This window comes from Hyla sarda, chromosome 1, assembly GCF_029499605.1.
Source record: "Hyla sarda isolate aHylSar1 chromosome 1, aHylSar1.hap1, whole genome shotgun sequence".
NCBI classification, from domain to species: Eukaryota; Metazoa; Chordata; class Amphibia; order Anura; family Hylidae; genus Hyla; species Hyla sarda.
In genome coordinates this window covers 299,275,207-299,302,352 of record NC_079189.1, presented here as the reverse complement: position 1 = coordinate 299,302,352, position 27,146 = coordinate 299,275,207, and the positions used below count along the sequence as shown (strand labels likewise).

The 27,146-nt window shown below is 44.8% G+C and overlaps 1 protein-coding gene across 6 annotated transcripts in view; it reads left to right on the top strand.

Moving 5' to 3' along the window:
* Nucleotides 1-27,146, top strand: part of HSD11B1L (hydroxysteroid 11-beta dehydrogenase 1 like) — a 148,946-nt gene that overhangs the window by 116,068 nt on the left and 5,732 nt on the right. For all 6 annotated transcript variants that reach the window (XM_056518074.1, XM_056518077.1, XM_056518075.1 and 3 more), the window contains one exon: nt 18,314-18,479. In XM_056518074.1, the coding sequence (XP_056374049.1) occupies nt 18,314-18,479 (166 nt within the window). The remainder of the gene's footprint in view (nt 1-18,313; nt 18,480-27,146) is intronic.

Here is a 27,146-nt window from a genome sequence, read left to right as displayed (position 1 = left end):
GGGATAAATGCTCACTGTACCCCTCATTACATTCTGTGAGGGGTCTAGTTTCCAAAATGGTATGCCATATGGTTTTTTTTTGCTGTCCTCGCACCATAGGGGCTTCATAAATGCGACATGCCCCCCGAACAAATTTTTTTTCTCAAAAAGCCAAATATGACGCCTTCTCTTCTGAGCATTGTAGTTCGCTCGCAGTGCACTTCAGATCCACTTATGGGGTACCTCCATACTCAGAAGAGATGGGGTTACAAATTTTGGGGGGTCTTTTCTGCTATAAACCCTTGCAAAAATGTGAAATTTGGGGGGAAACCCACATTTTAGTGAAAAGAAATATATATTTTTTTACATATGCAAAAGTCGTGAAACACCTGTGGGGTATTAAGGCTCACTTTATCCCTTGTTACTTTCCTCAAGGGGTCTAGTTTCCAAAATGGTATGCCATGTGTTTTTTTTTTTTTTTTTGCTGTCCTGGCACCATAGAGGCTTCCTAAATGCAACATGCCCCCCGAGCAAAATTTGCTCTCAAAAAGCCAAATATGACTCCTTCTCTTCTGAGCATTGTAGTTCGCCCGCAGTGCACTTCAGGTCCATTTATGGGGTACCTCCATATTCAGAAGAGATGAGGTTACAAATTTTGGGGGGTATTTTCTGCTATTAACCCTTTATAAAAATTTGAAATTTGGGGGAAAACCAACATTTTAGTGACATTTTCTTTTTTTTTTTTTTTTTTTACATATGCAGAAGTCGTGAAACACCTGTGGGGTATTAAGGCTCACTTTATTCCTTGTTATGTTCCTCAAGGGGTCTAGTTTCCAAAATGGTATGCCATGTGTTTTTGTTTTTTTGCTGTTCTAGCACCATAGGGGCTTCCTAAATGCGACATGCCCCCCAAAAACCATTTCAGAAAAACGTACTCTCTAAAATCCCCTTGTCGCTCCTTCGCTTCTGAGCCCTCTACTGCGCCCGCCGAACACTTTACATAGGCACATGAGGTATGTCCTTACTCGAGAGAAATTGGGTTATACATACAAGTATACATTTTCTCCTTTTACCCCTTGTAAAAATTCAAAAATTGGGTCTACAAGAACATGCGAGTGTAAAAAATGAAGATTTTGAATTTTCTCCTTCACTTTGCTGCTTTTCCTGTGAAACACCTAAAGGGTTAAAACATTTACTGAATGTCATTTTGAATACTTTGGGGGGTGCAGTTTTTATAATGGGGTCATTTATGGGGTATTTCTAATATGAAGACCCTTCAAATCCACTTCAAACCTGAACTGGTCCATGAAAAATTGTGAGTTTGAAAATTTTGTGAAAAATTGGAAAATTGCTGCTGTACTTTGAAGCCCTCTGGTGTCTTCCAAAAGTAAAGACTCGTCAATTTTATGATGCAATCATAAAGTAGACATATTGGAAATGTGAATCCCAAAAAAATTTATTTGGAATATCCATTTTCCTTACAAGCAGAGAGCTTCAAAGTTAGAAAAAATGCAAAATTTTTATTTTTTTTATCAAATTTGGGGATTTTTCACCAAGAAAGGATGCAAGTTACCACAAAAATTTACCACCATGTTAAAGTAGATTATGTCACGAATAAACAATCTCGAAATCGGAATGATAACTAAAAGCATTCCAGAGTTATTAATGTTTAACCTCTTCAGGACATAGGGCGTATGGATACGCCCTGAATCCCGAGTCCTTAAGGACCGAGGGCATATCCATACGCCCGTGGGAATTCCGGCCCCCACCGCTAGCCGGTTGGGGACCGGAGCCGGATGCCTGCTGAAATCGTTCAGCAGGCATCCCGGCATATCGCCCAGGGGGGTCATTATGACAATTCAGTCCAGCGATCTGCGGCGATTCCGGGTCAATCGGGTCTCCAGTGACCCGGTGACCCGGAATTACTGGCTGTTCGGGGCCGTCTCTGACGGCCCCGAACAGCCAGAGCCTGCAGGGGTGAGGTGGCACTGGTGCCACCTCACGATCGCCCTGATTCGTCGGCCGGATTACCGGCCGACCAATCAGGGCGCCTGCTGCGGGTGTCACTCCCGCACCCGCTCCGCCCCTCTTCTGGAGAACGTGAGCGGGTGCGGGACGTGCACCCCGGGTGCTGGGGACCCCGATCCCCGGCGCCCCTGTTGGGATCGGGGCCCCAGGAGCAGCTGCGGCGGCGGAGACGACGAGGGACTGACCTGTGCGGCTGGATCGTTGGAGGTGAGTGACAGCCTCCTGCTGTTGCTTAGCAACAGCTCCCAGCATGCAAAAAGGGCATGCTGGGAGCTGTAGTTATGCAACAGCAGGAGGCAGACCACCACAACTCCCAGCATTCCCTTATGGGCATGCTGGGACTTATGGTTTTGCAACAGCTGGAGGCACATTCTTTCTATGGAAAAGTGTACCTTCAGCTGTTGTCTAACTACAACTCCCAGCTTGCACAAACAGCTAAAGTGCATGCTGGGAGTTGTAGTGGTGCATCTGCTGGTTGCATAACTACAACTCCCAGCATGCCCGTTGGCTGTCGGTGACTGCTGAGAGTTGTAGTTTTGCAACAGCTGAAGGCACACTGGTTGTGAAACTCAGTTTCTTTTTACCTAACTCAGTGTTTCACGACCGGTGTGCCTCCAGCTGTTGCAAACTACAACTCTCAGCAGTCACCGTACACCATGCACCGTACATGCTGGGAGTTGTAGTTTTGCAACAGCTGGAGGCACACTGGTTGTGAAACACTGAGTTAGGTCACAAACTCAGTGATACATAACCAGTGTGCCTACAGCTGTTGCAAAACTGCAACTCTCAGCAGTCACCGACAGCCAACGGGCATGCTGGGAGTTGTAGTTATGCAACAGCTGGATGTCCCCCCCAATGTGAACGTACAGGGTACACTCACATGGGCGGAGGATTACAGTAAGTATCTGGCTGCAAATTTGAGCTGCCGCAAACTTTCTGCTGCAGCTCAAATTGCCAGCGAGAAACTACTGTGAACCCCCGCCCGTGTGACTGTACCCTAAAAACACTACACTACACTAACACAAAAAATAAAATAAAAAGTAAAAAACACTACGTATACACATACCCCTACACAGCCCCCCTCCCCTCCCCAATAAAAATGAAAAACGTCTGGTACGCCACTGTTTCCAGAACTGAGCCTCCAGCTGTTGCAAAACAACTCCCAGTATTGTCGGACAGCCGTTGACTGTCCAGGCATGCTGGGAGTTTTGCAACAGCTGGAGGCACCCTGTTTGGGAATCACTGGCGTAGAATACCCCTATGTCCACCCCTATGCAATCCCTAATTTAGGCCTCAAATGCGCATGGCGCTCTCACTTTGGAGCCCTGTCGTATTTCAAGGCAACAGTTTAGGGTCACATATGGGGTATCGCCGTACTCAGGAGAAATTGTGTTACAAATTTTGGGGGGTATTTTCTGCTTTTACCCTTTTTAAAAATGTAAAATTTTTGGGAAAACAAGCATTTTAGGTAAAAAAAAAAATTTTTTTTTTACATATGCAAAAGTCGTGAAACACCTGTGGGATATAAAGGTTCACTTAACCCCTTGTTACGTTCCCCGAGGGGTCTAGTTTCCAAAATGGTATGCCATGTGGTTTTTTTTTTGCTATCCTGGCACCATAGGGGCTTCCTAAATGCGGCATGCCCCCAGAGAAAAATTTGCTTTCAAAAAGCCAAATGTGACTCCTTCTCTTCCGAGACCTGTAGTGCGCCAGCAGAGCACTTTTTACCCCCATATGGGGTGTTTTCTGAATCGGGAGAAATTGGGCTTCAAATTTTTAGGGGTATTTTCTGCTATTACCCTTTTTAAAAATAAAAAAAATTTGGGAAAACAAGCATTTTAGGTAAAATTTTTTTTTTTTTTTTTTTACATTTGCAGAAGTCGTGAAACACCTGTGGGGTATTAAGGTTCACTTTATCCCATGTTACATTCCCCGAGGGGTCTAGTTTCCAAAATGGTATGCCATGTGGGGTTTTTTTGCTGTTCTGGCACCATAAGGGCTTCCTAAAGGTAACATGCCCCCCAAAAACCATTTCAGAAAAACGTACTCTCCAAAATCCCCTTGTCGCTCCTTCCCTTCTGAGCCCTCTACTGCGCCCGCCGAACACTTTACATAGACATATGAGGTATGTGCTTACTCGAGAGAAATTGGGCTACAAATACAAGTAAAAATTTTGTCCTTTTACCCCTTGTAAAAATTAAAAAATTGGGTCTACAAGAACATGTGAGTGTAAAAAATGAAGATTGTGAATTTTCTCCTTCACTTTGCTGCTATTCGTGTGAAACACCTAAAGGGTTAAAACGCTGACTGAATGTCATTTTGAATACTTTGGGGGGTGTAGTTTTTATAATGGGGTCATTTATGGGGTATTTCTAATATGAAGACCCTTCAAATCCACTTCAAACCTGAACTGGTCCCTGAAAAATACTGAGTTTGAAAATTTTGTGAAAAATCGGAAAATTGCTGCTGACCGTTGAAGCCCTCTGGTGTCTTCCAAAAGCAAAAACTTGTCAATTTTATGATGCAAACATAAAGTAGACATATTGTATATGTGAACCAAAAAAAAATGTATTTGTAATATCCATTTTCCTTACAAGCAGAGAGCTTCAAAGTTAGAAAAATGCTAAATTTTCAAATTTTTCATCAAATTTACGGATTTTTCACCAAGGAAGGATGCAAGTATCGACAAAAATTTACCACTATGTTAAAGTAGAATATGTCACGAAAAAACAATCTCGGAATCAGAATGATAACTAAAAGCATTCCAGAGTTATTAATGTTTAAAGTGACAGTGGTCAGATGTGCAAAAAACGCTCCGGTCCTTAAGGCCAAAATGGGCTCCGTCCTGAAGGGGTTAAAGTGACAGTGGTCAGATTTGCAAAAAAGGGCTTTGTCCTAGAGGTGAAAATGGGCTCCATCCTTAAGGGGTTAAGGCCCAAATGGGCTGCGTCCTTAAGGGGTTAAGGGGTTATTTAAACACAAATTGTATTACATAGAAAGCTATTTTTATTTTATTTTTAGTAGAGTGTTTCTTAAGAAGCAGGGTGCTGTATTTTTTTCTACTGTTCTTTGCACAGGCTTCTTAATAAAACCTGAAAAACTTCAGAAAAAAATAATGTAAAAAATGACATCATAAAAACTGGCACCCAGAACTTTTATTTAAAAAGTTTCTACTCTGTAAGTCAGTGACCACCCCATTAAACATTACCAGTGAAGCCCCCGAAAAGGGAGAGACACCCATCTGTAGACAACTATTTTGGGATTAATTGAAAATTGCTCTATTTCATTCAGTCATCAAATACAAACATGATTTACTGTGACACAGAGCTGGCTGCAACACAGTACAAAATGACATACATATAGTACTTTGTAGCAGAACAGAATAGCATACAGTACATAAAATAACCATTGCCAGTAATGTCTTTCACTTGTTTGGGTCTCCAAAAAGTGAAATGAATGAATATGTGCAAGGAATCTTGCAATGGTGGGAATGGAATCTGTTATATCCCCACTCTGCTATGAGACTGCAGGGGTGTGGAAATTTGAAAAAAACAACTACTTGTCCAAGGGACTAAAGCAGAACACAATCTACTTGTCCCTCAAGAAAATCCACTTGTCCTGGTAGATAAAATAATTTCAACCAAAATAGTACGATTCACCCCACTAGACCACCAGGGATGGATATAAGATCCCTTTAGACACTGCTGTCAACTTAGACAGCGGTGATCTAATGGTTTAATAGCGGCCCCAGCGATCGCAGCATTCCAGGCTATTAGCGGCGGGAGAACTGTAGCTAGCTCCTTTTACACCCGAGGCAAGCCCCCCATCTGACCCCTATAACTCCAATGTTTCCATATACAGGGATGTATGAGGGTAATCTTATGTGCCGTGATCTGTAGTTTTTATCGGAACCATTTATTATCAGAAGTTTTATTAGGAAAGGGGCTTATTCACATATATACGCACTTTTTAAAATATTTTAATCACTATTTTCTGCTTCTCCAGTTTGTGTGATGCATTTTATTTACTCTAATTTATGTGTCAGAAAATCCTGGAAGTTGCATTTAGTTACTAGATAACTACAACACCCAGCATGCCCTGATACAGCCTATGGTGGTGTGGGTGTTGCAGCATGTTGCACTGTATAGTAGTATAGTTAAGGTTATTGTGTAACATGCTGGGAGTTGTAGTTTTGTTCCGTGTCAGCTGCAGAGCCATAGGCTGTGTCAAGGAATACAGGGAATTGCAGTTAGTAACTACAACACCCAGCATGCCCTGATGCAGCCTATGGCTCTGCAGCTGACCCAAACCAAAACTTCAACTCCCAGCATGTTATACTTTATAGTTCTACAGTTTAGGTTACAGTGCAACATGCTGGGAGTTGTAGTTTTGGTTCGGGCGTGTTTGCGTGCATCCGTGGGGCTCTAGGTCGGCGGGTGAGTATGAAGGGGGTGGGATTCTGGGGGTGCAATTTAGTGCGGGTGACCAGAAGCCACTAAAAATAAAAAATTAGACAGCACAACTGGCAGCAGCACTTGTCAGTCCGCCCCTGTACAGAACATATATACACTGGCCACTGCCCCCTATATTATACAGTATATACATACATCATACATACATACACCGGCCACTGCCCCCTAGATTATACAGTATATACATACATAGAAACATCATACATACACTGGCCACTGCCCCCTATATTATACGATATATACATACATCATACATACATACACCGGCCACTGCCCCCTATATTATACAGTACATAACACACACACACACACATCATACAGACACATCATACATATACATACACCGGCCACTGCCCCCTAGATTATACAGTATATACATACATAGAAACATCATACATACACTGGCCACTGCCCCCTATATTATACGATATATACATACATCATACATACATACACCGGCCACTGCCCCCTATATTATACAGTACATAACACACACACACACACATCATACAGACACATCATACATATACATACACCGGCCACTGCCCCCTATATTATGCATTACATACATACATCATACATACAGACACATCATACATACACCCACCGCTGCTTCCCCATCATACATTACATACACAGACATCATACACACATCATATATACACAGACATCATACACACATCATATATACACCATACACATACACCCATCATACATACACCCGCTGCTGATACACCCTCCCCCCTAATTATACATTGCGTACATATACAACCACCCTTCCCGCCGCCTGCATGCTCGGCCTCCTGACCTGAGCTTCACACTCACTTGCTTCTACATTACACAGGAAGCAGGGGGAGAGCGAGGACGAACACAGCTCTGTACACAGCTCCTCCCCTCCCTCTCCCCCTGATCTGTCTCCACAGGACCTCATCTAAGACGGAGAGGCTGCAAGTTTGCACGGGGAAAACAGAGCGGGGGAGGGGAGAGAGGGCATCTGTGCTGCACTGCACGGGGAGGATTTCTGTGTGTGAGGAGGATAGACTGCTCTGCATGGGGCTGTGGAGGATTTCTGTGTGTGAGGAGGACAGACTGCACTGCACGGGGAGGATTTCTGTGTGTGAAGGAGGACAGACTGCACTGCACTGGGAGGATTTCTGTGTGTGAAGGAAGACAGACTGGGGCACGGGGTGTGTTCTCTGAGCAGCGGCCCCCGGCTACTGAAATCAGCTGGGGGCCGCCGCCCCCTCCATACACCCTGAGCGCGGGTGTGAGGTGAGATTTCCTAAGTCAGTCCGGCCCTGCTAGCCCGATACAGGGCTAAATCTATGAAAAATTCACCTGCCCGGCACCCAAAACTACTTGTCCCGGGCGTCGGGCGATAGGATTCCCACATCCCTGACTCTTCTATGTGTGACTGCGAGTGCTGGACTCTATAAACTGCCTAACATAACTTTGCAGGCCAATCCATGACCTACTTTTTTCCTGTGCCTCTTTTGGAGAAGATTAGTTTTGGACGCTCCTACTCCTACAGCTTGGACATTCCTGGTGTTTGTGAGGGAACACCAGCTGTAGGGGCTCAAGCCTGACTTGTGCAAACCAAAAACTATGCATAAGGCCATTGAAGCAAACGACCAAAGGACATAAAGAAGTCTAGTTTAGGAATTCCTGTTGCCATACATTAATACATTGTGCCTGGCTTCTAGCTGGATAAAAAACCAGCACAATGACCAGACATGGATGACCATTCAGGAAAGCATACACCTGATGCCTTTGGACTGCACAAAACAAGATATGCACCCTTGTGCCTCTTCTGACTTGTGGCTTTTTTGCACTACAATGTGCATAATTTTTCAACGATATATATAGGGGATACGTTTTTCACCACTGGACTACCCCTTTAAGATCGATGTGTAAAACTCCCCCATAAATTCACCACCATATGTTTATATTTGATGACTGATTGAAATTATGTTTACATTTTCAAAAATCATAGCTGTCAACAGGTGTTTCCTCTTTTTTTGGAGGAAACTATGACTAATAACTATTGGTAGCTTTAGAGAGGCAGATTTCTTCCTTCTGAAGTTTAAAGGGGTACTCTGGTGAAATTTATTTATTTTTTTAATCAACTGGTTCCAGAAAGTTAAACAGGTTTGTAAATTACTTCTATTTAAATATCTTAACCCTTCCAGTACTTATCAGCTGCTGTATAATACAGAGGAAGTTCTTTTCTTTTTGAATTTCCTTTCTGTCTGACCACAGTGCTCTCTGCTGACACCTTTGTCCATTTCAGGAACTGTCCAGAGCAGGCGAGCAGGTTTTCTATGGGGATTTGCTCCTACTCTGGACAGTTCCACAGTTCTGGACAGGGTTGTCAGCAGAGAGCACTATGGTCAGACAGGAAATGACTTCTGGAGCATACAGCAGCTGTTAAGTACTGGAAGGATTAAGATTTTAAAGTAGAAGTAATTTACAAATCTGTTTAACTTTCTGGCACAAGTTGATTTAAAAAAAAATAATGTTTTCCACCAGAGTACTCCTTTAACTTATTGGGGGCACCCTCACGTCTTATCACTTAAGGATGGAGGGCGTACCTGTATGCCCTCTGCATTTCCGATCACCGCAGCTTGCCAGGCGGATATCAGAACGGGATGCCTGCTGAAATCATTCAGCAGGCATCCCGTGCCAATGCCCAGGGGGGTCATGAGACCCCCAATTTGCGGTGGTTCCGCGTCACACCGGTCTCCGGTGAACCGGAAAATAAGGGGGATCCCCCTGAAGGAATAGGTGCCATCCCTCCTATCCCTGCTATTGGTGGGTCAGACGCGACCAACCAATAGCAGATCGGGGGCGGGGGGTTAAAGTTCAGTTCCCCCGCTCTGCCCATCCACGGTAATCTGGGCAGAGCAGGGGAACCGTAGGTGACCAGCGCCGGAGGTAACTTACCATAGGTGGCAGAGGGCGACAATCAGCGGTGGCAGCGGGCGGTGATGTGCAGCTTGCTTCCTGGTGCAGATTACGGAAGCCGGTAAGTTGCCTAGCAACATCTGTAGGGCTACAGTGGTCTCTAAACTGTAGCCTTCCAGATGTTGCAAAACTACAACTCCCAGCATGCCCGGACAGCTGTTTGGGTATGTTGGGATTTGTAGTTTTGCAACAGCTGGAGGGCTGCAGTTTTGAAATCACTGTGCAGTGATCTCTAAACTGTGGCCCTTCACATCTTGCTAAACTACAACTCCCAGCATGCCCAAACAGCTGTCTCGGCATGCTGGGAGTTGTAGTTGCGTTCCTCCAGCTTTTGCATAACTACATCTCCCTTCGGCGATCAGTACATGCTGGGAGTTGTAGTTTTTCAACAACTGGGGGCAAACTGGTTGGCAGATACTGAGTTAGGTAACAGAACCTAACTGAAGGTTTTTTGCAACCAGTGTGCCTCCAGCTGTTGTAAAAGTACAACTCCCAGCATGCACGGTCTGTCAGTACATGCTGGGAGTTATAGTTTTGAAACAGCCTGCAGGTTTACAGTGAGTTTCCTGCTTCAAGTTTGAGCTGCGGCAAATTTTCTGCTGCAGAGCAAACTCCTAGCGGGAAACTGACCGTAAAACGCCGCCAGTGAGAATGTATTCTAAAAACCCTACACTACACTAACACATAGTAAAGGGTAAAACACTACATATACACCCCCTTACACTGTCCCCCCCCCCCCCCCCCCAATAAAAATGAAAAATGTATCGTATGACAGTGTTTCCAAAACGGAGCCTTCAGCTGTTGCAAAACAACAACTCCCAGCATTTTCGGACAGCCACTGACTGTCCAGGCATGCTGGGAGTTTAGCAACAGCTAGAGGCACCCTGTTTGGGACTCACAGGCGTAGAATACCCTTATGTCCACTCCTATGCAATCCCTAACTTAGTCCTCAAATGCGCAAGGCGCTCTCTCACTTCGGAGCCCTGTCGTATTTCAAGGAAACAGTTTAGGGCCACATATGGGGTATTTGGCCTCCTTTTACCCCTTATGAAAAGTTAAACTTGGGGTCTACACCAGCCTGTTAGTGTAAAAAAATTAAAATTTTTACATAAACATGCTGGTGTTGCCCCATAATTTTTATTTTCACAAGAGGTAAAAGGGAAAAAAAACCTCTAAAATTTGTAACACAATTTCTCCTGAGTACGGAAATACCGCATATGTGGGCGTAAAATGCTCTGTGGGCGCACAACAATGCTCAGGAGTGAGAGCGCACTATGTACATTTGAGGCCTAAATTGGTGATTTGCACAGGGGTGGCTGATTTTACAGCGGTTCTGAATTATTATAGAACTTCATATTCCCCATCTGTTTAAAGAAGGAGAATATACTTGTGGGACCAAATAGTGTAGATCTGTATATTAAGATTTTAACTCATCGAAGATGACCGATTGAGAATGCACCCTTTAGCCAGCTTTAGTCTTAATGGACATTATATAAGATCATATTCATCTCGGGTGTAAAGTCTGACTATGCTTGTTAGTAAAATGTAAACCCCTAGCATTGCATGTGCGAAATGAAAGGCTATTAATCTTCCATAGTTTCTTTATTAGAGGGTTCTAGACTGAGAATCATAATATCAAAGTTGGACCTTGTAGGTATAACCCTAATTGCTTCCCAATGTATAATTTCACTTGTCATTGAAGGATAAATACATGGGCTTGTGTATGAGACTTGCTTCTACTTCTTGCATAGTCTAAGTTATTCAGCATGGACATCAGCGGGAGACCATGGAGAACCAAGTGAATCATATGGCAAGAAATGAGGCAGGGATAGTGAGGAGGAGGCGATTGGTTCAGATAAAGCTACTTAGGCACCTGCATTATATTTCTCTGGGGGGAAATGAAAGGGGTACTCCGGCCCTAAGACATCCCCTATCCAAAGGATAGGGGATAAGATGTCTGATTGTTGCAATGCAAGTCTATGGGAGGGGGCGTGACCTCACAAGGGGATCGATTCGTGATGTCACGAAATAAAGGGATTTTAAACGTATTAATTTGGTTAAAAAGTTTGAAATAATTATCTACAATATTTAGAAAAGTATGTAGTCATGGGTATCATTTTAATCGTATTGACACACAGGATAAAGAAACAACATACTTTTTTCAATCATATGGGTCTGTGGATGAAAATATAAGATGCTAAATGCTAAAAAAAATGCTAAAATAAAATTGGCTGTATCTAGAGCTGGGTGGAATGACCAAAAATGTGTATCATGGTATTTGCGCCCGGCGCTGCGCTGTCCCCCAAATCGGGGAACTAATCATACGTCACCCACGAGCGCTGCTTCTCTCCCCCCCACAAATAATTATCAGCCACTGCGCTGTACTGTACTCTCCTGTGCCCGGGCTGCAAAAATAAACAAAATAAACTTTAACTCACCTTCCGACGATCCCCGTTACCGGCCTCACGGTCCCTCCGCTGCAGTCCTGGGGATGGGAGCGTCTAAGGGCCGTCAGCCTATCACCAGCCGAAGCGATGTCCTGCCTCGGCCGATGATAGGCTGAGCCCACTGTCATGTAAGGAGCCGGCCGGCTTCATACATGACAGTGCGCTCAGCCTATGACCGGCCGCAGTGATGTCCCGCCTCGGCCGATGATAGGCTGAGCGCATTGTCATGTAAGGAGCCAGCCAGCTCCTTACATGACAGTGGGCTCAGCCTATCACTGGCCGAGGCGGGACATCCCTGCGGGCGGTGATAGGCTTACGGCTCTGTGACGTTCCCATCCCCAGGACCGCAGCGGAGGGACCGTGAGGCCGGTAACGAGGAATGTTGTAAGGTGAGTTAAAGTTAATTTTGTTAATTTTTGCACAGGAGAGTACAGTACAGCGCAGCAGCTGATAATTATTTGTGGGGGGGGGGGAAGCAGTGCTCGTGGGTGACATATGATTAGTTCCTCGATGTGGGGGACAGCGCAGCGCTGGGCTGACAATTCATTGGGGGGGGGGGGGAGAAGCAGAACTGTGCCCGTGGGTCACATATGATTAGTTCCCCGATGTGGGGACAGTCTCTGCGGCTGATAATTCATTCATTCGAGGCGGGGGGGGGGGGGGGGGGTTCCAACTGGTATTGCGGTATGGGAAAAATTCATATCATGCAGGAAAAAAATTTCGGTATTCGGTATGAACCGGTTTACCGCCCAGCACTAGCTGTGTCCTTAACCCCTTAAGGACCCTGCCAATTTTCAGTGTAGGACCCGGCCATTTTTTGCAAATCTGACCACTGTCACTTTAAGCATTAATAACTCTGGGATGCTTTTACCTTTTTTTTCTGATTCTGAGAATGTTTTTTCGTGACATATTCTACTTTATGTTAGTGGTAAAATGTTGTTGATACAACTCATTTCTTGGTTGAAATTTGGTTTAAAAATCATTTTTTTTACTTTGAAACTCTCTGCTTATAAGGAAATTAGACATACCGAATAAATAATATATTGATTCACATATACAATATGTCTACTTTATGTTTGCATCATAAAGTTGACATGTTTTTACTTTTGGAAGACATCAGAGGGCTTCAAAGTTCAGCATCAATTTTTCACAACATTTTCCAAAACAAAACTTTTCAGGGACCAGGTCAGTTTTGAAGTGGATTTGAAGGGTCTTCTTATTAGAAATACCCCATAAATTACCTCATTATAAAATGCACCCCTCAAAGTATTCAAAATGACATTCAGAAGGTTTGTTAACCCTTTAGGTGTTTCACAGGAATAGCAGCAAATTGAAGGAGAAAATTTCAAATCTTCATTTTTTACACTCGCATGTTCTTGTAGACCCAGTTTTTGAATTTTTACAAGGGGTAAAAGGAGAGAAATCTTCCTAAAATGTGTAACCCAATTTCTCTCGAGTATGGAAATGCCTCATATTTGTATGTTAAGTATTCGGCGGGTGCACTAGAGAGCTCAGAAGGGAAGGAGCAACAGTGGGATTTTGGAAAGTGAGTTTTTCTGAAATGGTTTTTGGGGGGCATGTCACATTTAAGAAGTCCCTATGGTGCCAGAACAGCAAAAAAAAAAAAAAACACATGGCATACTATTTTGGAAACTACACCCCTCAAGGAACGTAACAAGGGGTACAGTGATCCTTAACACCCCACAGGTGTTTGACCACTTTTCGTTAAAGTTGGATGTGTAAATTTTTTTTTTTTCACTAAAATGCTAATTTTCCCCCAAATTTAAAATTTTTACAAGGGGTAATAGGAGAAAATTCCCCCCAAAATTTGTAACCCCATCTCTTATGAGTATGGAAATAACCCATGTGTGACGTCAAGTGCACTTTGGGCGCACTATAATGCTCAGAAGAGAAGGAGTCACATTTGGCTTTTGGAAAGCAAATTTTGGTGAAATGGTTTTTGGGGGGGCATGTCCCATTTAGGAAGTCCCTAAGGTGCCAGAACAGCACAAAAAAAAAAACCACGTTGCATACTATTTTGGAAACTACACCCCTCAAGGAATGTAACAAGGGATACAGTGAGCCTTAACACCCCACAGGTGTTTGATGACTTTGGACGTGTAAATGATTTTTTATTTTATTTCTTCACTAAAATGCATTTTTTTCCCCAAACTTTACATTTTTACAAGGGGTAATAGGAGAAATGCCCCCCCAAAATGTGTAACCCCATCTTTTCTGAGTATGGAAATACCCCATGTGTGGATGTCAAGTGCATGGCGGGCGCACTACAATGCTCAGAAGAGAAGGAATCACGTTTGCAAATTTTGCTGAAATGGGGTGGGCATATCGCATTTAGGAAGCCCCTATGGTGCCAGAACAGCAAAAAAAAAAATACATGGTATACTATTTTGGAAACTGAACCCCTCAAGGAACGTAACAAGGAGTACAGTGAGCCTTAGCACCCCACAGGTGATAAATGTTAATTAAGTGGGATGCTCCCTTTTGGTTATGCACTACTCCCATCTGCTTAACCCTTTAAGGACTGAGCCCTTTTTCACCTTAAGGTCTGAGCCCTTTTTCGCAATTCTGACCACCGTCACTTTAAGCATTAATAACTCTAAGATGCTTTCACCGAATATTCTGATTCTGAGATTGTTTTTTCGTGACATATTGTACTTTATTTTGGTGGTAAATTTTCAGCGTTACTTGCATCCTTTCTTGGTGAAAAATCCCCAAATTTCATAAAAATTTTGAAAATGTTGCATTTTTCTCACTTTGAAGCTCTCTGCTTGTAAGGAAAATGGATATTCCAATAAAATTTTATTTTTATTCACAAATACAATATGTCCACTTTATGTTGGCATCATAAAATGGACATATTTTTACTTTTTGAAAAACTTAGAGTGCTTCAAAGTAGAGCAGCAATTTTCAAAAATTTCATGAAAATTGCAAAATCTGAAGGGACAGATGTTACAGAACTACAACTCCCAGCATGCCTGGGCAGTCTTGGCATGCTGAGAGTTGTAGTTTGGCAACATCTGGAGGGCTGCCGTTTGGGCACCACTGTAACAGTGGTCTCCAAACTGTGACCCTCCAGATGTTGCAAAAATGTTCCTAGTGGTTGCCACAGTAAAGATCACTTTACTTTCCCTTTCATTTCTCCCCCCCCCCCCCCCCAACCGATGATTCCCTACCTGAGCCATGATCTCAGGTGGATGTCTGCGATGACCGCCGGGCCCCACGCATCTTCTCCTCCAGGTACAGGCCATCTTCTCCCCCCGTTCTGCCCGACATCCAGGGATGGGCAGAACGGGGGGTTTCCATGGCAACCCCCTGTCCTGTGCGACCATTGGTCAGAACTCAGTTCTGACTAATGGCAGGGGATAGGAGGAGATCACAGCACTGCGACCTCGCCCCTATCCCTTAGGATGATCGGGGCTGTCACTGACAACTCCGATCATCCCTATTTTCCGGGTGATCGGGTCACCAGAGACCCGATCAGCCCGGAATTGGAGAAAATCGCATGTCTGAATTGACATGCGATTTTCACCGATCGCCGACATGGGGGGGTGTCTCAGGACCCCCCTCGGATATGTGCCGGGATGCCTGCTGAATGATTTCAGCAGGCATCCCGGTCCGGTCCCCAACTGGCTAGCGGCAGGGTCCGGAATTCCCACAGGCGTATCCATGCGCCCTCAGTCCTTAAAGGGAACCAATCATCGGATTTTACCCTATATAATGCTTGGCAAAGCGTTATATAGGGTAAAATTGTTCTCCTCACCATCCCCGGGGGATGCTCCTGCCCCCAGGGATGGTGAAGATATGAAGTTATAAACTAGTCGCCGCCGCCGTAAGTAGTCACCTGGGCGGGGAGCTCCTCTCACCTATTCCCGTTCTTCCGCTGGGAGCGACGCCCCCTCCGCTTGATTGATGGGCTCACTGAACAGACGGAGCAGAGTGATGACGCGGCCCATCAATCAAGCAGAGGGGGCGTTGCTGCCGGCCGAAGAACGGGAGTGGATGAGAAGAGCTCCCGCCCAGGTGACTACTTACGGCAGTGACTAGTTTATAACTTCATATCTTCACCATCCCTGGGGGCAGGAGCATCCCCGGGGGATGGTGAGGACAACAATTTTACCCTATATAACGCTTTGCCAAGCTTTATATAGGGTAAAATCTGATGATTGGTTCCCTTTAAGGACTTTAAAACGGGGGCGTATGGATACGCCCGACGTCCTTAACGGGTTAAGGTTGGTTTTAAGAGCAAGATATTTTATAGCAAGATCATACAGACGCCCAGAGTAAATCTTGTATTGTTAATGGATGGGTAACACAATTTGATCAAAATTGAGGAAGGGGGACAGGCCCCCAAAATGGGCAATTTTTTTTATTTTATTAGCTTTTTTATTTATTGAAAGAAATTATTTTTGACTGAACAATGTTTGCTCTAGATAACTTTGTGGCAGTGTCAAGTGTGTATCAATTCTTCTGCCTTTAGATACCACAGGAGTTCATGGTTTGATAGGTTGAGCTGTTATTGTAATACACAACAATCTTTTATAGACCTTTTAATGAAAAGAATATGGCAGCTAGATGATTCAATAATCCTGGATCTGTGACTATATGTATATAGACGGACATATTAAACACTTAAAACACATAAGTGTCTGAATTATCATAATTGTATTTATAAAGTATTTGTGGCCAAACAATTCCTCTTTAGTAGCTGTGATTCCATCAATGCACATACACTAAGCAGGGCTGTGGAGTCGGTAGATAAATGTTCCGACTCCGGAGTTTTTTGTACTTCCGACTCCGACTCCCCAACTCCGACTCCTCTGTATTAATATGCAAATGTATTTTATACATTCCTTGAAGGAAAGAAAGGAAACATACATGTCATTACCACAGGACTACTGGTTGGGAAGCCAACAGTTTGTGTGCTGATCTGCTGCTGAAGATAGGACAGTGAGAGGATACAGCAAGGGGCATTTATTATAAAAGATGATTTCCCTAGTAGAATCCCATAGTCATGTTTAAAGGGGTACTCCGCCCCTAGACATCTTATCCCCTATCCAATGGATAGGGGATAAGATGTCAGATCGCCGGGGTCCCGCTGCTGGGGACCCTCGGGATCGCCGCTGCGGCACCGCGCTTTAATTACTACACAGAGCGAGTTTTCTCTGTGCGTAATGACGGGCGATACTGGGGACGGAGCAGCGTGACGTCATGACGACCGCCGTGCCCCCTCCCGTAGACTTGTATTGAAGGGGCGGGCCGTGACGTCATGAGGCGCTGAGCCGTGACGTAACGATGCTCCGGCCCCTGTATCGCCCGTCATTACGCACAGAGCGAACTCGCTGTGTGCAGTAATGATAGCGCAGTGCCGCAGAGGCGATCCCGGGGGTCACCAGCAGCGGGACCCCGGCGATCTGACAACTTATCCCCTATCCTTTGATCTTTATTCTTACAGTAGAGAAGTCATTAATTATAAAACTTTTTGTGAATTGGGACATTTGAACATGCTTTTTTTGTTTGTTTTTTATTCCAATCTAAATTTAGTAGGAGTCTGAGTCGGTGCATTGTTTGACAACTCCAGGAACCCAAAATTTATTCCGACTACGACTCCTCAACTCCGACTCCACAGCCCTGACACTAAGCTCTGCCCTTATTGTACATCGCCCCAGCATTATCCCCTATTAAATAGTTTAATGTAAGGAGTGCTAATGCAGATAAAGCATTAACAGTGAGCGGCCTTTATGTTATTGCCACAAATGTTAAAAGTTTTATTAATATTTTTAAATGAAAATAACTTGCTGTGTTGCCATAAAGTGGAACACGATGCTGCAAACTTCCTAAGCCTATAAGTAGAAATCCGCTGTGAATGACACATGGTGCGATTAAAACATTGGACATGTCTGGGCAGCATGTCAAAAGTGTATTTTTTTGTGTTTCTTGTGACGGGCGAAAAATGTGTGCATGTCTCGTTATTTCTCTCGTCACAAATAACAGCCGTTATTCAGGAGGGGCTATAAAAAAAAATATAAAAAAATCCCATAGACTTGAATGGGATTGTTTAACGGCTGTTTAACATGGGTTTTGTGACGGACGTTTGTAACGGATGAATTTTTATAGTGTGAAAGCAGCCTTAGATGTATTGGGGAAAAAATTGGCATAAAGGTCTACATAGCCTCTAAAGGGTTTTCCTATGAAGGACACTCATCCCCAGCTGCACAACCACTGGATTTTTTTTGTTTGGCGGTCTTATTGTATTTAGTACAATTCTATGAAAATTATGTAAAGTATGCTATGACAACTGCTAAGTAGTTTACAAGAATTATTTTACACTGATTTCTGATTTCTTTGATCCAGTTGTCATAATGTTCTTCAATAATTGAATTTTAAATTTATGTGTTTCTTTAGGTAAAATTGCAACACCATACACCACATCATATGGTGCAACAAAGTTTGCCCTGGACGGTTTCTTTGGCTCACTGCGACATGAGCTAGCCATGAAAAGGATTCCTGTCTCCATTACATTGTGTATCCTAGGGCTAATCAATACCCAGTCCGCCATGGAGAAAGTAAAGTAAGAAGTTTTGTGGTTCATTTTTGCATGCACTATGATTAAATTAGAACCCTTTTATACAGACTGACCTACACCTGTAAATGAGCGCTGATCTAGTGCTTAACAAGAATTTGCATGGCTTTATGGGCATGCAGACAGGGCCGCACAAACACGTGTCGAAGGCAGGGCCAGATTAAGACTGCTTGGAAGACGGAGCACTTCATTAGGTTGTAGTTCCCCCACATTAGGTTGTAGTCCCCCCACATTAGGTTGTAGTCCCCCCACATTAGGTTGTAGTCCCCCCACATTAGGTTGTAGTCCCCCCACATTACGTTGGCAGTGTCCTCCCACAGACATACAGCCTCCAGTCATATACAGTGTATGGCTGGAGACTGTATGTCTGTTTACTGCTCCACTTCAGTGCTCCGACCATCGCTCCTCTGGTCCGGGGTCATGATCTACTGCAATGGCCTAGGGGCCAAAGCAGCAGGTCCTGGGACCGGAGGAGCGGTGGTCGGAGCACTGAAGATGACGTGTAGGTAACTTACCATTCGTGCATCCTCGTTGCTCCGCTCCTATGGGCGCACGCACGGGACATCAGTGATGTCCCTGCGTGCACTACCTACCTGCGTTTTTAAAGTCATTGCGGGGCCACGGAAAGGTAACCGGGACATCCTTGTGTCCGAAAAGATCTTTCAGGACACAGGGATGTCCTGCTGAATGTGAGGGGGGGGGGGGGGGAGGGGGAATTACAGTATTTATCTGCGTATAACATGCACTGGCATATAACACGTACCCTCATTTTCACAGGAAAATTTGAGGAGAAAAAAAATAAATGTAAAATAAATGACTATAGCTCTGAACTATATGCCTCATCATCCCCCCAACTTTGATTCCCCTTGATCCTCAGCCTCTGTGCCATATTTAACCCCCCCCCCCCGTCTCCTTTCCCCTGCTCATCATTCTCCCCCTGCTCATCATTCTCCCCCTGCTCATCACTACCCCCCCCTGTTCATCATACTCCCCCTGTTCATCATACTCCCCCTGTTCATCATACTCCCCCTGTTCATCATACTCCCCCTGCTCATCATTCTCCCCCTGCTCATCATTCTCCCCCTGCTCATCATTCTCCCCCTGCTCATCATTCTCACCCTGCTCATCATTCTCACCCTGCTCATCATTCTCCCCCTGCTCATTATTACCCCCACTGCTCATTATTACCCCCCCGCTCATCATTACCCCCCCTGCTCATTATTACCCCCACTGCTCATTATTACCCCCCCGCTCATCATTACCCCCCCCGCTCATCATTACCCCCCCCGCTCATCATTACCCCCCCCGCTCATCATTACCCCCCCTGCTCATCATTACCCCCCCTGCTCATCATTACCCCCCCTGCTCATCGTTACCCCCCTGCTCATAGTTACCCCCCCTGCTCATCATTATCCCCCCCCTGCTCATCATTATCCCCCCCCTTGCTCATCATTATCCCCCCCTGCTCATCATTATCCCCCCCTGCTCATCATTATCCCCCCCCTGTTCATCATTCTCCGCCTGCTCATCATTCTCCGCCTGCTCATCATTCTCCGCCTGCTCATCATTCTCCGCCTGCTCATCATTCTCCCCCTGCTCATCATTCTCCCCCTGCTCATCATTCTCCCCCTGCTCATCATTCTCCCCCTGCTCATCATTCTCCCCCTGCTCATTATTACCCCCCCCCTGCTGATTATTACCCCCCCTGCTGATTATTACCCCCCCTGCTCATCATTAACCCCCCCTCCTGCTTATCATTAACCCCCCCTCCTGCTTATCATTAACCCCCCCTCCTGCTTATCATTACCCCCCCCCCGTCTCCTTTCCCCTGCTCATCATTCTCCCCCTGCTCATCATTAACCCCCCCTCCTGCTTATCATTACCCCCCCCCCGCTCATCATTCCACCCCTGCCAATAATTCCCCCCTTCATTGCTCCCCCCTCTTCCTCCTTTTTCTATTTTTCATATTTCCTTACCTGGCCGCGCTCGGCAGGCTCAGGTGATGCGTCGGGTCTTGTGGGCTGTGAGAGTGACGTCTCCTGTGGCTCCTCTGCACAGCGTCAGGGACGTCACTCGTCATTTCCTGCAGCGCTGGGGTGCAATGAAGAAAACTGTGCCCTGCAGGAAATGATGAGTGACGCCCCTGACGTTGTGCAGAGGAGCCGCAATAGAAGTCACTCGTCACAGCCCACATGACCCGACGCATCACCTGAGCCTGCCGAGCGCGGCCAGGTAAGGAAATATGAAATATTGAAAAAGCAGGAGGAGTCCGGGGCAGGCCCACAGGAGCTGCCACTGGTCACGGTTTTAAAGTGGCCGCAGCCTGGCTATCGGGGGGCCCCGATCCGCTACTGAGCAGCCTTGCAGGGATGTCCCGAATGTGACGTGGCCCTTGCGGGCACGGGGCACGGAGCAGGTGCTCCATGAGCGCCAATGATGATCCGGCCCTGGTCGAAGGCACACCTCCTATTTTCATGGGGGTGATGTGAGGCCAACTAGCGATATTTTTTTTTGTCCTGTTTAAATAATCCGTTTAGTTGACATTTAACTCCTTAAGGACCCAGCCATTTTACACCTTAGGACCCGACCATTTTTTGCACATCTGACCACTGTCACTTTAAACATTAATAACTCTGGAATGCTTTTACTTATCATTCTGATTCCGAGATTGTTTTTTCGTGACATATTCTACTTTAACATAGTGGTAAAATTTTGTCGATACTTGCATCCTTTCTTGGTGAAAAATCCCAAAATTTGATGAAAAATTTGAAAAAAAATTTGAACTTTGAAGCTCTCTGCTTGTAAGGAAAATGGATATTCCCCCCAAAAAATTTTTTATTCACATATACAATATGTTCACTTTATGTTTGCATCATAAAATTGACGTGTTTTTACTTTTGGAAGACACCAGAGGGCTTCAAAGTTCAGCAATGTTCAGTGAATTTTTACAAGGGGTAAAAGGAGAAAATGTATACTTATATTTGTAGCCCAATTTCTCTCGAGTAAGCACATACCTCATATGTCTATGTAAAGTGTTCGGCGGGCGCAGTAGAGGGCTCAGAAGCGAAGGAGAAACAAGGGGATTTTGGAGAGTACGTTTTTCTGAAATGGTTTTTGGAGGGCATGTTGCATTTAGGAAGCCCCTATGGTGCCAGAACAGCAAAAAAAAAAAAAACACATGGCATACCATTTTGGAAACTAGACCCGTTGAGGAACGTAACAAGGAATAAAGTGAGCCTTAATACCCCACAGGTGTTTCACGACTTTTGCATATGTAAAAAAAAATATATAAATTTCACAAAAATGTGTTTCCCCGCAAATTTCACATTTTTGCAAGGGTTAATAGCAGAAAATACCCCCAAAATTTGTAACCCCATCTCTTCTGAGTATGGAGGTACCCCATAAGTTGACCTGAAGAGCACTAAGGGCGAACTACAATAATCAGAAGTGGATGAGTCATATTTGGCTTTTTGAGAGCAAATTTTGCTCGGGGGCATGTCGCATTTAGGAAGCCCCTATGGTGCCAGGACAGCAAAAAATACCCACATGGCATACCATTTTGGAAACTAGACCCCTTGAGGAACGTAATAAGGAATAAAGTGAGCCTTAATATCCTACAGGGGTTTCACGACTTTTGCATACGTAAAAAATGAAAAAAAAAAATGAAAAAAATTCACTAAAATGTGTGTTTCCCCCCCCCAAATTTCACATTTTTGCAAGGGTTAATAGCAGAAAATACCCCCCAAAATTTGTAACCCCATCTCTTCTGAGTATGGAGGTATCCCATAAGTTGACCTGTATTGCAATACGGGCGAACTACAATGCTCAGAAAAGGAGTCATATTTGGCTTTTTGAGAGCAAATTTTGCTCGGGGGGCATGTCGCATTTAGGAAGTCCCCATGGTGCCAGCACAGCAATATAACCCCAACATGGCATACCATTTTGGAAACTAGACCCCTTGAGGAACGTAATAAGGGGTACAGTGAGCATTTACCCCCCACTGTTGTCTGTCAGATCTTTGGAACAGTGGGCTGTACAAAATTATGAATTTGCACAGCCCACTGTTCCAAAGATCTGTCAGACACTAGTGGGGGGTAAATTCTTACAGTACCCCTCATTACATTCCGTGAGGGGTGTAGTTTCTGAAATGGGGTCACATGTGGGGTTTTGTTTTTTTTGCATTTGTCAAAAGAAAAGTATAGGGCAACACCAGCATGTTAGTGTAAAAAATTTATTTTTTTACACTAACATGCTGGTGTAGACTCCAACTTCACCTTTTCATAAGGGGTAAAAGGAGAAAAAGCCCCCCCCCAAATTTGTTAAGCAATTTCTCCAGATTACGGCGTTACCCCATATGTGTCCCTAAACTGTTGCCTTGCGCATTTGAGGCCTGAATTAGGGATTTGCATAGGGGTGGATATAGGGGTATTCTATGCCAGTGATTCCCAAACAGGGTGCCTCCAGCTGTTGCAAAACTCCCAGCATGCTTGGACAGTCAACGGCTGTCCGGCAATACTGGGAGTTGTTGTTTTGCAACAGCAGGAGACTCCATTTTGGAAACAGTGGCGTACCAGACATTTTTCATTTTTATTGGGGAGGGAAGGGGGGCTGTGTAGGGGTATGTGTATATGTAGTGTTTTTTACTTTTCATTTTATTTTGTGTTAGTGTAGTGTTTTTAGGGTACAGTCACACGGGCGGGGAGTTACAGCGAGTTTCCTGCTGCGAGTTTGAGCTGCCGCGCAAAATTTGCTGCATCGCAAACTTGCAGCCTGATACTCACTGTAAGGGGGGGACCTCCAGCTGTTGCAAAGCTACAACTCCCAGCATGCACAGTCTAACAGTGCATGCTGGTAGTTATAGTTTTGCAACAGCTGGAGGCACACGGGTTGGGAAACACTGAGTTAGGAAACAGACAATGTTTCCCAACCAGTGTGCCTCCAGTTGATGCAAAGCCACTACTCCCAAACATTCTCAGGCATGCTGGAAGTAGTAGTTCGGCAACATCTTTAGAGCCAGATGTTGCCGAACTAAAACTCCCATCATGCTTGGAGTTGTAGTTTTTCAACATCTGGAGGACTACAGTTTGCAGACCACTTATACAGTGGTTCCCAATCTGTGCCCTTCCAGATGTTGCAAAACTACAACTCCCAGTATGCCAAAACTGTCCAGGCATGCTGGGAGTTGTAGTTCTGCAACATCTGAAGGGCCAGATGTTACAGAACTACAACTCCCAGCATGCCTGGACAGTAAGGGTATGTAGTTCTGCAACATCTGGAAGGGCACAGTGGTCTCCAAACTGTGGACCTCCAGATGTTTCAAAACTGCAACTCCCAGCATGCCCAGACGCCAAGGGCTGTCTGGGCATGCTGGGAGTTGTAGTATACAGGGTCCCATTACAGCAATGCATGTCGCTTTACGGCGACGTGCATTGCTGTGAAGAGCCTGAACGCGGGTGTAGAGGAACTCACCTGTCGCCACCGCCGTCTTCATCGCCGGGATCTGGGTCTTCAGGGACGAGGTAAGTACCGGGGCCGGGCCCCAGCACTCCCCCGTCCCCCGCCGCGTCCTCCGGTCTTCCTCCCGTCCTCTCCGGACTTCCAGGGGCCGGGCAGGGCGGGAGGAAGTAACCGCCGCCCCCCCCCCCCCCCCCCTGCAATTGGTGGGTTAGCTAACCGACGGATCGCAGGGGATAGGAGGAGGTAGCAGGCTTGCCACCTCGCTCCTAGCCTTCAGCATGGTCCTGGCTGTCTGTGACAACCGGGATCATGCAAAATTACCAGGCGGTCGGGTCCCAGAGACCCGATCAGCCCGGTATCGCCGCAGATGGCAGGTGCGATTTCCCTTGCGATTTGCGACGATCGCCGACATGGAGGGCCTACATGGCCCCCCTTGGCGTTTGCCCTGGAGGCCTGCTGAAGCATTTCAGCAGGCATCCGCTTCCGATCACCGCCCGGTGCGCGGCAGGGGCCGGAATTCTCCATGACGTACGCGTACGTCATGGGTCCTTAAGTACCAGGTTGTCATGACGTACGCGTACGTCAAGGGTCCTTAAGGGGTTAAAGGGGTATTCCAGGCAAAACCTTTTTTTATATATATCAACTAGCTCCGAAAAGTTAAACAGATTTGTAAATTACTTCTATTAAAAAATCTTAATCCTTCCAATAGTTATTAGCTTCTGAAGTTTTCTGTCTAACTGCTCAATGATGATGTCACGTCCCGGGAGCTGTGCATGATGGGAGAATATCCCCGGGACGTGAGTCATCAGAAAGCAGTTATACAGAAAACAACAACTCAACTTCAGAAGCTAATAACTACTGGAAGGATTAAGATTTTTTAATAGAAGTAATTTACAAATCTGTTTAACTTTCCGGAGCTAGTTGATATATAAAATAACGTTTTGGCCTGGAATACCCGTTTAAGTTTTTCCTTAATCGTCAATGTGGGTGGGTCTTTTGCCGGGGCCAGTTATTAGGTACGAGTGCTCTGACAAACCTTTATTTTGCTTATAATTGGCCTTTAAAGGCCATTATGGCTTCATTCTGAAAGGTCAAAAAAAAAATTATTTGAAACATTATTATCATTAAAAACAACTTTTGACATGTTGCATGTCAAAAGTTGTTCATCCGACCTGAGACCCACAGCGAGTGAGATATAAGTTGGGGTAGTGGGGGACATCAGACTCCACTCTCAGTCATGAAATTGCACTCTAAACCATACAAGAATCCCTGCTATGCTTGACAGTGGCTTTAAGGCTATCAGCATTGTAAGCATAATCTGCTGCGGGTAGCGCACAGAGACACCACCCCTTTTCAAACTCTCAGTGGGAGATCCGCTGTGAGTTTGAAAAGAAATCCACTCGTGTCGAGCCCTCAGGGTGTGTTCACACGTGCATATTTTCTGCTGCAGATTTGCTTAGCAGATTTTGATACCCATTGAAGTCAGTGGGCAGCAAAATTTGCGGCAGCCAATCTGCAGCAAAAATATGCACGTGTGAATGCATCCTAAGGGCTTGTTCACACGAGCATATTTTGTTTCAATTGGGGTCTGCTGCGGATTTTCTGCAGTGGACATTCCGCTGCTGAAAATCAGCTGCAGAGAGCCAGCCCCGGTCAGATACACATCGGGAAACCCGCTGCACGTTTGAAACAAACTACGCTTGTGTGAACGAGCCCTAAGATAGGAAAGCTGAACTGTGGTTGGTTGCTGTGGGAGAGTTTGATAAACCTGGGACAATGAAAAGTAAAAAATATTGTTACAGTCCAATATACAAAACCCTTATAAAGATAAATGAAGTACACCCTGTTCCAAATCATTATGCAAATGATATTGAAGTGTTACAAAGATTCAATGTTTTTCAGTTTAACTCATGGATGACCTTTTGTCTGAGGGCTCTTTAAACAACTGAAAACAATCTCTGACACCTGAGATAATTAGATTGCCAAGTGAGCCTAATTTTAGGAAAAACTACTAAAGGTGGGTGTTCCACTTTTTAATCAGAGCACCATTCTTAAGCAATATGGGGAAGAAAAAGGATCTCTCTGCTGCTGAAAAGAGTGAAATAATTCAATGCTTTGGATGACGTATGAAAACATTAGATATTTCACGAAAACTTAAGCGTGATCATCGCACTATTAAGAGATTTGTGGCTGATTCAGAGCTCAAACAGGTTTGTGCAGATAAAGGCAAATTGGAGAAGATTTCTGCCAGAGACATGCATCGGATCAAGAGAGCAGCTGCTAAAATACCATTACACAGCAGCAAACAGATATTTGAAGCTGCTGGTGCCTCTGGAGTCCCACAGACATCAAGGTGTAGAGTCCTCCAGTGTCTTGCAACTGTGCAAAAAACTTCTATTCAGCCACCACTAACCAATGCTCACAAGCAGAAATGGCTGCAATGGGCAGAAAAATACATGAATTCTAATTTTCAAACAGTCCTGTTCACTGATGCGTGCTGTGCAACCCTGGATGGAGTAGTGGATAGTTGGTGGACGGCCACCCTTTTCCAACAAGGCTGCGACGTCAGCAAGGCAGTGGTGGAGTCATGTTTTGGGCCGGAATCATGGGAAGAGAGCTGGTTGGCCCCTTTAGGGTCCCCGAAGCTGTAAACATGACCTCTGCAAAGTATGTGGAGTTTCTGACTGACCACTTTCTTCCCTGGTACAGAAGAAAGAACTATGCTTTTTTTTCTGGAATGCTTTTAGTTATCATTCTGATTCCGAGAATGTTTTTTCGTGACATATTCTACTTTAACATGGTGGTAAATTTTTGTGGTAACTTGCATCCTTTCTTGGTGAAAAATCCCAAAATTTGATGAAAAAATTGAAAATTTAGCATTTTTCTAACTTTGAAGCTCTCTGCTTGTAAGAAAAATGGATATTCCAAATCCATTTTTTTTATTCACATATACAATATGTCTACTTTATGTTTGCATCATAAAATTGACAAGTTTTTACTTTTGGAAGACACCAGATGGCTTCAAAGTTCAGCATCAATTTTCCAATTTTTCACAAAATTTTCACACTCACTATTTTTCAGGGACCAGTTCAGGTTTGAAGTGGATTTGAAGGGTCTTCATCTTCGAAATACCCCACAAATGACCCCATTATAAAAACTGCACCCCCCAAAGTTTTCAAAATGACATTCAGTCAGCGT